The following is a 13,465-nucleotide window of genomic DNA, read 5'->3' as shown; positions in this document are numbered from 1 at the left end:
AAGAGATTCTCCTGCCTCAGCCTGCTGAGTAGCTGGGATTACAGGTGCCTACCACCATGCCCAGCTAATTTTTGTATTTTTAGTAGATACGGGGTTTCAGCATGTTAGTCAGGCTGGGCTCGAACTCCTGACCTCAAGTGATCCGCCCACCTCGGCCTCCCAAAGTGCTGGGATTATAGGTGTGAACCAAAGTGCAAAATCTTCACAATTTATATTTAAATATTACAGTAAAGACAGGCATAACAAATTATAAAAGTATTAATTTGGGGAACTAATAAGTGTCCATAAAATCTTCACAATCCACGTTCTTCTGCCATGGCTTCAGCCGGTCCCTCCGTTTGGGGTCCCTAACTTCCCGCAACAGTCTCTTCCTTATCTTTGCTGGAGGCAGGCAGTAGCTGCGCAGTGGCAGTGTGCCTATGCAGACAGAGGGAGCAGTGAACAGCAATAGGGTGTTTCCACCATGGTCTTCACTCAGGCCCCGGCTGAAATCATGGGCCACCTCCGGATACGCAGCCTCCTGGCCCGGCAGTGCCTGGCAGAGTTTCTGGGTGTGTTTGTACTCATGGTAGGTAGGGTCACTGGGGGAAGGAAAGAAGGGGGGAGGGCAAAAGTTCCTGGCTCCTTCTGGTGTCCTCATCTCTTTCTCTTGGTGTCCCCCTTCCTCTCAACTCCCTATCACTTTTCGTTTTTATCCTCTCATCTCTCCTAATCTCCTTTCCTTTCCTACTTCATCATTTTTATTCTTGTCACTTTTCTTCCTTTTTTCCCACATTCTTTCCCTTTCTTCTTCCTCCACTTTCCCCATTTCTTTTCCCTTCCCTCCTTCTGCTTTTCTCCTTCCCTTGCTTGTCTTCCGTGCTCATTCATCTCCTTAGCTGCTCCCCTGGCCTTCCCAGCCTTTCTCCCTGTTGGTCTCCTGGGCTCCCTGTTCCTCATCTCTCCTCTTCTCAGCAGCTCCTCACCCAAGGAGCTGTGGCCCAGGCTGTCACCAGTGGAGAAACCAAAGGCAACTTCTTTACCATGTTTCTGGCTGGCTCTCTGGCCATTACGATAGCCATCTACGTGGGTGGTAACATCTCAGGTGAGGAGGGTGGGGTCTGGTCATCAGAGCAGGTGGGACGTGCATGTGAGCGTGTCGGTCTGGTGATGGTGGAAACGCAAATCCTTCTGTGACTCATGGACATTATCTCCTTGAGCTTGACCAGTGCCCCGGACTGAGATAAGCCTTTGGCCACACCAGCCCGTCCCCTTTCTGTATCTCTCCATCCCGCTTCCTCACACTAATACTTGGCTCACCTAGACAGAAATCGATGGCAGGGCACAAAGGGCAGCTGCTATCCTCTTGTATCCCCCACCTGAAGTCCTCTGGGGGCTCATCTCCACTCAGGACCTCTCCTGCTTTTCCCCCAGACATCAGTGTGCCTGGCTGGAGCCTTGAGACATAGTGTGTTGCTGTGGAAAAAGCAGACAGACTTAGGGTGTTTGCTTGTTCGTTTGTTTTTTTTGAGATGGAGTCTTGCTCTGTTTCCCAGGCTGGAGTGCAGTGGCACTATCTCGGCTCACTGCAACCTCTGCCTCCCAGGTTCAAGCCGATTCTCCTGCCTCAGCCTCCTAAGTAGCTGGAATTACAGATGCGTGTCACCACACCCGGCTGATTTTTTGTATTTTTAGTGGAGATGGGGTTTCACCATGTTGGCCAGGCTGGTCTCGAACTCCTGACCTCAGGTGATCCACCTGCCTCGGCCTCCCAAAGTGCTGGGGTTACAGGCGTGAGCCACCGTGCCTGGCCCAGACCTAGATCCTAACCTTGGATTCACAGTGTGACTTTGATAAGTTGCCTAACATCCTGGAGCCTCAATTTCCTAAGCTGTGTGATGGGAATAATACTATCTGCCTTAAGAGCTATAGGAAGAACAGCTGGGTGTGGTGGCTCACCCCTGTAACCCCAGCACTTTGGGAGGCTGAGGCAGATGGATCACCTGAGGTCAGGAGTTAGAGACCAGCCTGGCCAACATGGCGAAACCCCGTCTCTACTAAAAATACAAAAACTAGCTGGGCATGGTGACATGTGCCTATAGTCCCAGCTACTCGGTAGTCTCAGACAGGAGAATTGCTTGGACCCAGGAGACGGAGGTTGCAGTGAGCCAAGATTGCACCACTGCATTCCCACCTGGGTGAGAGAGCGAGACTCCATCTCAAGAAAAAAAGAAAGTCATAGGATTAAGTAGGAGGTTGTCACAAGATACAGGTCATAAAGACCTTGCTGATAAAAAAGGTTGCAGTAAAGAGCCGGCGAAAACTCACCAAGACCAAGATGACCACACTGACCCCTGGTCTTCCTCACTGCTACACTCCCACCAGTGCCATGACAGTTTACAAATGCCATGGCAACAACAGGAAGTTATGCTATATGGTCTAAAAGGGGGAGGCATGAATAATCCACCCCTTGTTTAACATGTAATCAAGATACAACCATAAAAATAGGCAACCAGTGGCCCTCGGGGCTGCTCTGTCTGTGGAATAGCCATTCTTTTATTCCTTTACTTTCCTAATAAACTTGCTTTCACTTTACTGTATGGACTCGCCCTGAATTCTTTCTTGCATGAGCTCCAAATGCTTTCACATTTCATCCTATTTGTTTTTGTTGTTGTTGTTTTTGTTGTTTTTTTTTTTTTTTTTGAGACACAGTTTCGCTCTTGTTGCCCAGGCTAGAGTGCAATGGCGCAATCTCAGCTCACTGCCACCTCCGCCTCCCAGTTCAAGCGATTCTCCTGCCTTAGCCTCCTGAGTAGCTGGGACTACAGGCATGTGCCACCACGCCCGGCTAATTTTGTATTTTTAGCAGAGATGAGGTTTCTCCATGTTGGTCAGACTGGTCTCGAACTCCCGACCTCAGGTGATCCGCCCACCTCAGCCTCCCAAAGTGCTGGGATTACAGGCATGAGCCACCATGCCCGGCCTCCTCCTTGTCTTGTATGTCCTTAGCAGCTTGACCTTGTAACCATGTGGCCATGCTTTCTCTTTTCATAATGGCAGCCCTGGTTTAAAGTCCAATTCCCAGTTTAGGGGATGATCCTTATCTTCTGTCTGTCTGTGTATTTATATGTATTATGTTTGTAATGTTTATATATGGAAAAGCTTTAATTAATTGGTTTAACAATAAGAATTGCTTAAATCAAACATTTTATCAGAAAAGTAAAAAGTGGAATACCCTTTATTTAGTTCATGTGACTTAAGTAATCTTTGGGAAATAAATACAGTTTTAAAGATTATTGGTAAAATAAAAAATCTTCAAAAATGTAAACATTTTGTCCAGGTGCGGTGGCTCATGCTTGTAATCCCAGCACTTTGGGAGGCCAAGGCAGGCAGATCATTTGAGCTCAGGATTTCGAGACCAGCCTGGCCAACGTGGTGAAACCCCATCTCTACTAAAAATACAAAAATTAGGTGTAGTGGTGCAAGCCTGTAGTCCCAGCTACTTGGGAGGCTGAGGGAGGAGAATTGCTTGAACCCGGGAGGCAGAGGCTGCAGTAAGCCGAGATTGAGCGACTGCACTCCAGCCTGGGTGACGGAGTGAGACTCTGACTAAAAAGAAACAAACAAACAAAAAATAAAAAATGTAAACATTTGGTCTAAATTATACAGGTCAGATATTAAGTTTGCTAAATTCTTTAAGGTCATAAGCTGCTTCTTTGACTATTAAAAATTGTTCAATTTTAGGCTGGGTGCAGTAGCTCACGCCTGTAATTCCAGCACTTTGGGAGGCTGAGGCAGGCAGATCACGAGGTCAGGAGTTCAAGACTAACCTGGCCAACATGGTGAAACCCCATCTCTACTAAAAATACCAAAAAATTAGCCAGGCATGGTGGTGCACACCTGTAATTCCAGCTACTCAGGAGGCTGAGGCAGTAGAATCACTTGAACCCAGGAGGCAGAGGTTGCAGTGAGCCGAGATCATGCCATTGCACTCCAGCCTGGGCAACAGAGGGAGACTCTGTCTTAAAAAAACAAAAAAACCCAAAAAACAAAAAACAACAACAACAACAAAAATTGTTCAGTTTATCTACTTTGGAGCATTAGATTAAATGTGTTATTGGTACATGTTCCAAAATTATGAGAAATTCCTATAATTCTAATATGACTTAGCGTATGTTATTAATAATTGTTACATAAAATTTTGTATGCAACAGAAGTGACCAAAATTTCCTAGTTAATTGTGGCTTTACTAGTGGCTGTCCTAAGACTTTTTTTTTTTTTTTTTTGAGACAGATTCTTGCTCTGTCACCCAGGCTGGAGTGCAGTGGCATGATCTCAGCTCACTGCAACCTCTGCCTCCTGGGTTCAAGCACTTCCTCTGCTTCGGCCTCCTGAGTAGCTGGGATTATGGGCACCTGCCCTATGCCTGGCTAATTTTTGGATTTTTGGTGGTGACGGGGTTTCACCATGTTGGCCAGGCTCGTCTCAAACTCCTGACCTCAAATGTTCCACCCGCCTCCGCCTCCCAAAGTGCTGGGATTACAGATGTGAACCACTGCGCCTGGCCCTAAGACTTTTTATCATCCACAGACAATTGTTGTCTTGTTTTGATCTTCTTTAGAAGGTAGTTTATAATCAGCCATAGGACTTTAACAGGTGCACTTAAATGCAGGTTTCTGATAACTTTGGAGATTGTGACATTAGAATAGAGGAAACAACTTTCAGAAATCTCATGGGGAGCTGAAATGTTCATAGATATCAAACAAAAGTTAACTGCATAAACTAAAGAAGACTAAAGCAATCTTTTTGCCTTTGCTTAAAACATTGCTGATCCTTTGTTTTATTTTTTAGAGTCAAGGCAACTTTTCTTTTCAGATATTTACAGCTTTTAACAATCGAGTAAAGTATACTCCTGTGAACAAAATTTGGAGTATAGGCATCTCTCTACTTGATTTCTCCAGAATTTGGAAATTATTTGTGTGTATTCTTAATTTATGGCAATGCAGTTATTTGCATAAGGGTAATAAGAATCTGTTTTCTTTTGCAACAGGACACAATTGGAGAAATTGGTTATTTTATGAAGGGTTTGACTGGAATGGTGTGCTTTCCATTAAGGAATCAAACTTGACTTGTAAAGCCTATAAAAGCCACTTAGAGACCTGGGCTCATAACCTTGCCTACACAGTCCCTGTACAGGGTTTCTGACCTGTGGTAAGTAAAGAATGTCACCTTCTAAAAGGTCCAGGAGCCCCAAGTTATCTGGGGACCTCAAAAGGAGAGGAAGAATTTACCCAACTCAAAGGTATTTGAGGGCACAAACCCATGGCAGGGCTCAGCTTTAAAAAGTCTTATCCAAGATTCTTTCTATGGAACAGAGTTCCATCAAAGCCAATTTTAAAAGCCTACGTGAAAAATAATTATTCTTGCTGCACTTTATACAATCATCAGGCCAAGTATAATAAAACACATTGGTCTTACCATGAAAATGGTCTTTCATAAAAATGGGAAACTGGAGAGAGAAAAATTATGTTTCAAGAACTATGATACACTTGTTATTAAATTCCAGTCTCATCAGTTGTCTTTAAGTTTGTTTCTGCAATTTAGGCTAACCCTGCTTAGTCCTGTGAACCAACCAGTGGCCTCTGACTGCTGCTCAGAAGAAACAAGAGGGATGGGTAATGTAAAAATCTGCATCAATATTCTAATTCTGGGCATGTACTGGAATCATCTAGCAACCTCATATCAGCGTGGTTCCAACAGTTCCTCAGTTCATGGAAAGCCTTCTAGTTTAGTTTACTTGGGATAATTTTACTTATTTTGCTTTACGGTTGTGGAATGTATAGCTGTTGTAATCTTTGTATAGGAATGGAGGACAAGCTTACTGAATGTTTCCTTAAACTGAACACTTATGAATCTTCCAGAGTATCACCTTTTGTCAGAACTCATGAGTTATGAATGGCCCTCAAGAAACCAATGCTTTTTCTTCCCTTCCCTTCCCTTCCCTTCCCTTCCCTTCCCTTCTTTTCTTTTCTTTCAGATGGAGTTTCATTCTTTCAGGCTGGAGTGCAATGGCACAGTCTTGGCTCACTGCAACCTCCGCCTCCCAGGTTCAAGAGATTCTCCTGCCTCAGCCTCCTGAGTAGCTAGGGTTACAGGCACCCGCCACCACACCTGGCTATTTTTTTTGTATTTTTTAGTAGAGACAGGGTTGCACCATGTTGGCCAGGCTGGTCTGAACTCCTGACCTCAGGTGATCCGCCTGCCTCAGCCTCCCAAAGTGTTGGGATTACAGGCATGAGCCATCCCGCCTGGCCCCTACCAACACTTTCCAACTGAGCTCCTCTCTACCATGAATATGAGAGATTCTAAGAGTTAGGCAAAAATATCATCACCCCTATTCATCCTGAAGAACTTACAGAAGATGGACCTTCGTCCCTCTGCAACCCTTAGGATTAGTGCTTCTCTTATAAAAGGAAGGGGGGAAATGTCAGAGGCACGTGAACCAGAGCAAGTCTATTTTGAGCAAGAGCTGAGTAAAATGAGAATGAGACTTACTGGGCTGCATTCCCAGATGGTTAAAGCATTCTAAGTTACAGAATGAGATAGGAGGTTGCCATAAGATACAGGTCATGGCCGGGCATGGTGGCTCATGCCATGACAGTTTATAAATGCCATGACAATGACAGGAAGTTACCCTATATAGTCTAAAAAGGGGAGGCATGAATAATCCACCTCTTGTTTAGCATATCATCAAGAAACAACCATAAACATGGGCAACCAGCAGCCCTTGGGGCTGCTCTGTCTATGGAGTAGCCATTCTTTTATTCCTTTACTTTCCTAATAAACTTGCTTTCACTTTACTCTATGGACTCGCCCTGAATTCTTTTTTTTTTTTTTTTTGAGGCGGAGTCTCGTTCTGTCACCCAGGCTGGAGTGTAGTGGTGCGATCTCAGCTCACTGCAACCTCCACCTCCCGGGTTCATGCCATTCTCCTGTCTCAGCCTCCCAAGTAGCTGGGACTACAGGCGCCCACCACCATGCCTGGCTAATTTTTTTGTATTTTTAATGGAGACGGGGTTTCACCATGTTAGCCAGGATGGTCTCAATCTCCTGACCTTGTGATCCCGCCTTGGCCTCCCAAAGTGCTAGGATTACAGGCGTGAGCCGCTGCACTCAGCCTGAATTATTTCTAGTGTGAGATCCAAGAACCCTCTCTTGGGATCTGGATTCAGACCCCTTTCCTGTAACAAGATTAGGCACCAGGAGAAACTGACACACATGGATGATATAACAGATGCCTAAATGGATCCTATGGGGGAACTGGAGCTGGAACAGCCCTTTAGAGTTGTCGCAAAGTGAGGCAAAGAGGCTAGACTTTTATATCCCTCCATCAATCAGTGTTTGACATGGGCCCCATAGGAGGGCATGTAACCTTCGGTGAGGCATCTTTCTGACTTGAAGGGCATTGCCCAATGAGGGAGGTAGCTATGTGGTATCAGCAGCTGGTATTTCCTACATATAGCGGATGGGCATATTGGCTCCCAAGGGGGAATCTGGGTGGAGCACTATAGTATCCATTAAACCTAGTAAAGAAATATTATTTCTTTACTAGTCACACAGATGTGCCCAGGACAGTGGTAGAGCCCACAGGGTTACATAAATCATAATGGTAGCCCTCAAGAACTTCATAAACTGTATATGGTATTTTAAAAAGTTGCATATTGTTTGTTTCCACCTACTAGAACATAAGCTCTAGAAGGGCAGAGACTATGTTTTGTTCACCACTGTTTCTCCAGTGTCTAGACGTAGATTCTTTGAATGCATTTAATTGGAGCCTTGAGATATGAAGAAGTAGGATGCGGTTACTTAATGCAGAGCAAGAGTAGCATGCACCCAGAGAAGGCCAGGTGGAGCTCAGCATGAGTGTGAAGGCCTCATGTCAAGCCATGTCAGGGGACACAAAGATGGAGTATTCTCTAACCTATGTGACACTCGGCATAAGGGAAGTACAAGCACTCAATATGTGAGTTTCATTCCCACAGTCTATGGTCTTTAGCCCAGTCTTTCCAGATGCCTATTGAGTCCTTCAAGCATCCAAATGGTTTGGGGAAAGGCTTCAGGTTCTAAATGAGAGGCTTTGTGTGTTACCAGCTGGAGAGTCAGAAGATCTGGATTTGAATTCACTCAGCCATGAAATAATTGTGTGATCTTGGGCTGGGCACGGTGGCTCACGCTTGTAATCCCAGCACTTTGGGAGGCCAAGGAAGGTGAATCACTAGAGGTCAGGAGTTTGAGACCAGCCTGGCCAACATGGTGAAACCCTGTCTTTTTTTTTTTTTTTTTTTTTTGAGACAAAGTCTCGCTCTGTTGCCAGGCTGGAGTGCAGTGGCACAATCTCGGCTCACAGCAACCTCCGCCTCCCTGGTTCAAGTGATTCCCCTGCCTCAGCCTCCCGAGTAGCTGGGACTACAGGCGTGCATCACCACGCTAATTTTTTTGTATTTTAGTAGAGATGGAGTTTCACCATGTTGGCCAGGATAGTCTCGATCTCCTGACCTCATGATCTGCCTGCCTCGGCCTCCTGAGAAACCAAGTCTTTACTAAAAAATATCAAAATTAGCCAGGTGCGATGGACCTGTAGTCCCATCTACTCGGGAGGCTGAGGCAGGAGAATTGCTTGAACCTGGGAGGTGGAGGTTGCAGCGAGCTGAGATGGTGCCACTGCACTCCAGCCTGGGGGACAGAGCAAGACTCTCTCTCAAAAAAAAAAAAAAAAAGTTTGATCTTGGGGAGTTCTAAGGCCCACTAGCCTCATCTGTAGAATGGAAGCAATAGTACTACTTTGCAGAGCTGACTTCAGGACCAAGAGATCTAATGTCTATGAAGCGGGGTACTTCCTTCTATTTGTCAGGATGGGGGAGGCTAGTCCTGTGATGACTGGGAATGAAGGGTAAAAGAGACAGAGGTTGGGTAAACTCCAGGCTCTGTGTTCATAGCCTGCTCCCAGACATTCTCTTGTTATCTCTCTGTTTCCTAGCCTACACACGTGCACAGACACGTAGCTGCTGTTCAGGAACTGAGCTAATGGTTTTAAAGTCTGTTCCTTATCTTTGCTGGAGGCAGGCAGTAGCTGTGCAGTGACAGTGTGCCTATGCAGACAGAGGGAGCAGTGAATAGCAATAGGGTGTTTCCACCATGGTCTTCACTCAGGCCCCGGCTGAAATCATGGGCCACCTCCGGATACGCAGCCTCCTGGCCCGGCAGTGCCTGGCAGAGTTTCTGGGTGTGTTTGTACTCATGGTAGGTAGGGTCACTGGGGGAAGGAAAGAAGGGGGTTGGGCAAAAGTTCCTGGCTCCTTCTGGTGTCCTTATCTCTTTCTCTTGGTGTCCCCCTTCCTCTCAACTCCCTATCACTTTTCGTTTTTATCCTCTCATCTCTCCTAATCTCCTTTCCTTTCCTACTTCATCATTTTTATTCTTGTCATTTTTATTCTTTCTTTAATAACAAGTGTATCATAGTTCTTGAAACATAATTTTTCTCTCTCCAGTTTCCCATTTTTATGAAAGACCATTTTCATGGTAAGACCAATGTGCTTTATTATACTTGGCCTGATGATTGTATAAAGTGCAGCAAGAATAATTATTTTTCACATAGGCTTTTAAAATTGGCTTTGATGGAACTCTTCCATAGAAAGAATCTTAGATAAGACTTTTTAAAGCTGAGCCCTGCCATGGGTTTGTGCCCTCAAATGCCTATGAGTTGGGTAAATTCTTTTCTTTTCTCCCACATTCTTTCCCTTTCTTCTTCCTCCACTTTCCCCATTTCTTTTCCCTTCCCTCCTTCTGCTTTTCTCCTTCCCTTGCTTGTCTTCCGTGCTCATTCATCTCCTTGGCTGCTCCCCTGGCCTTCCCAGCCTTTCTCCCTGTTGGTCTCCTGGGCTCCCTGTTCCTCATCTCTCCTCTTCTCAGCAGCTCCTCACCCAAGGAGCTGTGGCCCAGGCTGTCACCAGTGGAGAAACCAAAGGCAACTTCTTCACCATGTTTCTGGCTGGCTCTCTGGCCGTTACGATAGCCATCTACGTGGGTGGTAACGTCTCAGGTGAGGAGGGTGGGGTCTGGTCATCAGAGCAGGTGGGATGTGCATGCCAGTTTGTCTGTCTGGTGATGGTGGAAACGCAAATCCTTCTGTGACTCGTGGACATTATCCCCTTGAACAGTGCCCCAGACTGAAATAAGCCTTTGGCCCCACCAGCCCCTCCTCTTTCTGTATCTCTCCATCCTGCTTCCTCACACTAATGCTTGGCTCACCTAGACAGAAATCAATGGCAGGGCACGAAGGGCAGCTGCTATCCTCTTGTATCCCCCACCCGAAGTCCTCTGGGGGCTCATCTCCGCTCAGGACCTCTCCTGTTTGTACCCCAGATACACACTGCATCGGTGTGCTTGGGTGGAGCCTTGAGACATAGTGTGTTGCTGTGGAAAAAGCAGACAGACCTAGGTTCCAACTTTGGATTCACAGTGTCTTCTTCTTCTTTTTTTTTTTTTTTTGAGATGGAGTTTCACTCTGTTGCCCAGGCTGGAGAGCAGTGGTGTGATGTCTGTTCACTGCAACCTCTGCCCCCTGGGTTCACGCGATTTTCCTGCCTCAGCATCCCGAATAGCTGATTTTACAGGCACCTGCCACCACGCCTGGCTAATATTTGTGTTTTTAGTGGAAACGGGGTTTCACCATGTTGGCCAGGCTGGTCTGGAATTCCTGACCTCAAGTGATCCACTGCCTCGGCCTCCCAAAGTGCTGGGATTACAGGCGTGAGCCACTGTGCCTGGCCCACAGTGTGACTTTGCTAAGTCACTTAACATCTGTAACATCTGGAGCCTCAATTTCCTAAGCTGTGTGATGGGAATTACACTATCTGCCTTAAGAGCTATAGGAAGGAGTAGTAGTGTTGTCTGGTGACAATGCCTGGCAGTGACACTTAATAGATGCTCTTTTTCTTTCCTTGATCCTTGAAGGGGCCCACCTGAATCCAGCCTTCTCCCTGGCCATGTGCATCGTTGGACGCCTCCCCTGGGTCAAGCTCCCCATTTACATCTTGGTGCAGCTGCTGTCTGCTTTCTGTGCTTCGGGAGCCACCTATGTTCTCTACTATGGTGACAGAGGGAACAGAGGGAGCTGTGCCTTGAGAGCACCTGTGGGTGGGCAGGGGTGCCTCAGAATGGTTTTGGATGAATGAGCAAAGAGGGAAATCCTGGGTGTTCCCTCCCTCCACAGATGCCCTACAGAACTATACAGGTGGGAACCTGACAGTGACTGGCCCCAAGGAGACAGCCTCCATTTTTGCCACCTATCCTGCCCCCTATCTGTCCCTGAACAATGGCTTCCTGGATCAGGTAAGTGTGAGGGGGAGACCTGGGGACACTACTTTTGTCCTGTTCCTCGGCACCCCAGCCTATTGTTCAGTCTCTGGGTGGAGTGTGGGTTGTGTCTATCTTGGCACCCCCCACCATCCCCAACTGCCTGTGTTGCACAAAGCCAGATGACATGGAATATTTGGATGAGAGAGGGCAGATGGAGCACCTGGCAGCTGACAGGGAACCCTCTGCCTCTGTTGACTCCAAGGTTCTGGGCACCGGGATGCTGATTGTGGGGCTCTTGGCCATCCTGGACAGACGGAACAAGGGAGTCCCTGCGGGTCTGGAGCCTGTGGTGGTGGGGATGCTGATCCTGGCCCTCGGGTTATCCATGGGTGCCAACTGCGGGATTCCACTCAACCCTGCCCGGGACCTGGGCCCACGTCTCTTCACCTACGTGGCTGGCTGGGGTCCTGAAGTCTTCAGGTGGGAGACAGACTCTCCTGGTGCTGGCCTCCACTCACCTTCCTCTGCTAAGGGCTCTGTCCCTGGGTCCACAGCACTCTGCCTTTAAAATAGCTCTCTTGGCCTCTTAGGACAGTGTTCTTTCTCCAAGTCATATTCTCCCCCTTTCTCCCTTGCTTCCCTCCCAACTTTTCACCGAAACAGTAAGATTTAGAGGTTGTGTTCTTAGGCATGCCACATTACTTCCATGCACATTAGTGACTTCATCAGCAAACTTAATATATTCAGATAATTCCCTAAGGCAAGAGGCTGGACCAAGCTCTCCTGGGGTTCCCTCTTCTAAATACTATGCTTTGGTGACAAGGCAATCCTCTTCCTGGTGTCTACCACCCTGGGAACAACTTTAGGGCACTCTCTTGTTACTGCCCCCCGTCCTTGGAGAGGGGAAGGCTAAAGGAGTCACTCCTGATACCTTCCCACTGTCCTTCTTTTGCAGTGCTGGTAATGGCTGGTGGTGGGTGCCTGTGGTGGCCCCTCTGGTGGGGGCCACCGTTGGCACAGCCACTTACCAGCTGTTGGTGGCTCTGCACCACCCTGAGGGCCCAGAGCCAGCTCAGGATCTGGTGTCTGCTCAACACAAAGCCTCAGAGTTGGAAACTCCTGCCTCAGCTCAGATGCTGGAGTGTAAGCTATGATTAGGACAACCCTCACTTCACTCATGGACCCTGGAGCCAGCCACTGACCCCGCCTGGGAACAACAGTCATTCTTCCTCTTTGTTAATGTGCCAGAACCTGGGAGGCTTCTCTGTTTATCCGTTTGGCATCCCTTCCTCCTAAACTAAGAAGGATCCTGGACAGGGAGAAGCGGAGGAGGATAAGGTACCAGGACTCAGGCTTCTCATCCCCTCCTCCCGCAAAGCGGTTTTCTGACCCTCAGGGCCTCTCGGAATGTAGTTGCTCGAGGTAACCGCTAGAGGGTGCGCACCTGGATGCTGGATGGGGACGGCTGCGGGCATCTGCAGGGTGGAGGGGGCCACCATCCAGTGTAGGGCACAACCCTGGGGACTGCCCTCCATAGCCCGTCCCGACTGCCGACTCCTAGCTCTCATCGCCTCGGCGCCTACCACCTTCACCCTCTCGGGGATGCCTCCCCAAGAGGGTAGTTAGGGGTGGGGAAGCCGCCTCCACCCAGGGGGCGTGGTGGGGGCGGAGGGAGGGGGGGCGGAGGGAAGGAGGGCGGCGGGGCACAGAGACAGAGAGCAAGGCTGTGAAACTGAGGCACCGTTCCTAGACATCTCGGTGCTGTGTCGTTCATTCAAGGAGAGTTGAGATACAGTGAAATGAGCCAGGGCGAGGAGGGAGGGTGAAGGAACGGAGGGCGGACGGCTCCGAGGAGCGAGAGTCGGGCTGAGGGCAACCTGGCGCCAGGGAAAATTCTGGTTATTCACCACTTCTACAGCTCTCCTGCCGCTCCCTGCAGAGGATGCTCGTTTTGCAGAGAAGGCAGTGTTCCTCTATTCCCTTCTTCCGAATTAAAAATACCCCCTCAGAGCGATCTAGCCTCCCGAATTGTTTTTTCTTTTAAGATGCGGATGGACGTACGTGTGGGGGCATCCCAGCCCAGCCACGCCGAGGCTCGGAAGGGCTAAGACCCTCCCACTGCCCCGCA

At 48.0% G+C, this 13,465-nt stretch overlaps 1 protein-coding gene and 1 long non-coding RNA gene across 2 annotated transcripts in view; one reads left to right on the top strand and one right to left on the bottom strand.

Moving 5' to 3' along the window:
• LOC129397930 (uncharacterized) overlaps positions 1-1,452 on the bottom strand; it is a 30,809-nt gene extending 29,357 nt beyond the window's left edge. Inside the window, exon 1 of the long non-coding RNA XR_010112325.1 lies at positions 1,300-1,452. This is a non-coding gene — a long non-coding RNA (uncharacterized LOC129397930). The remainder of the gene's footprint in view (positions 1-1,299) is intronic.
• A 6,377-nt stretch (positions 1,453-7,829) lies between these two features.
• On the top strand, positions 7,830-13,351 carry AQP10 (aquaporin 10). Its single transcript, XM_003817113.4, has 6 exons — positions 7,830-9,279; positions 9,952-10,078; positions 10,993-11,130; positions 11,252-11,370; positions 11,600-11,817; positions 12,293-13,351. The coding sequence occupies exons 1-6, from the start codon at positions 9,175-9,177 to the stop codon at positions 12,489-12,491; spliced, it is 906 nt and encodes a 301-aa protein (XP_003817161.1). The 5' UTR covers positions 7,830-9,174; the 3' UTR covers positions 12,492-13,351.
• Positions 13,352-13,465: the final 114 nt, after the last annotated feature.

This window comes from Pan paniscus, chromosome 1, assembly GCF_029289425.2.
Source record: "Pan paniscus chromosome 1, NHGRI_mPanPan1-v2.0_pri, whole genome shotgun sequence".
In the NCBI taxonomy this organism is placed as follows: domain Eukaryota; kingdom Metazoa; phylum Chordata; class Mammalia; order Primates; family Hominidae; genus Pan; species Pan paniscus.
The sequence above is the reverse complement of the archived record's forward strand: the minus strand, read 5'-3'. Positions and strand labels throughout refer to the sequence as shown.

What these genes read in the sequence shown, in the direction of transcription:
- AQP10 (XM_003817113.4), top strand. Translation starts at nt 9,175, where the DNA reads ATGGTCTTCACTCAGGCCCCGGCTGAAATCATGGGCCACCTCCGGATA. An exon ending in CACCTATGTTCTCTACTATG is followed by an intron (nt 11,131 to 11,251) that starts GTGACAGAGGGA and finishes CTCCCTCCACAG; the next exon opens with ATGCCCTACAGAACTATACA. An exon ending in TGGGGTCCTGAAGTCTTCAG is followed by an intron (nt 11,818 to 12,292) that starts GTGGGAGACAGA and finishes CTTCTTTTGCAG; the next exon opens with TGCTGGTAATGGCTGGTGGT.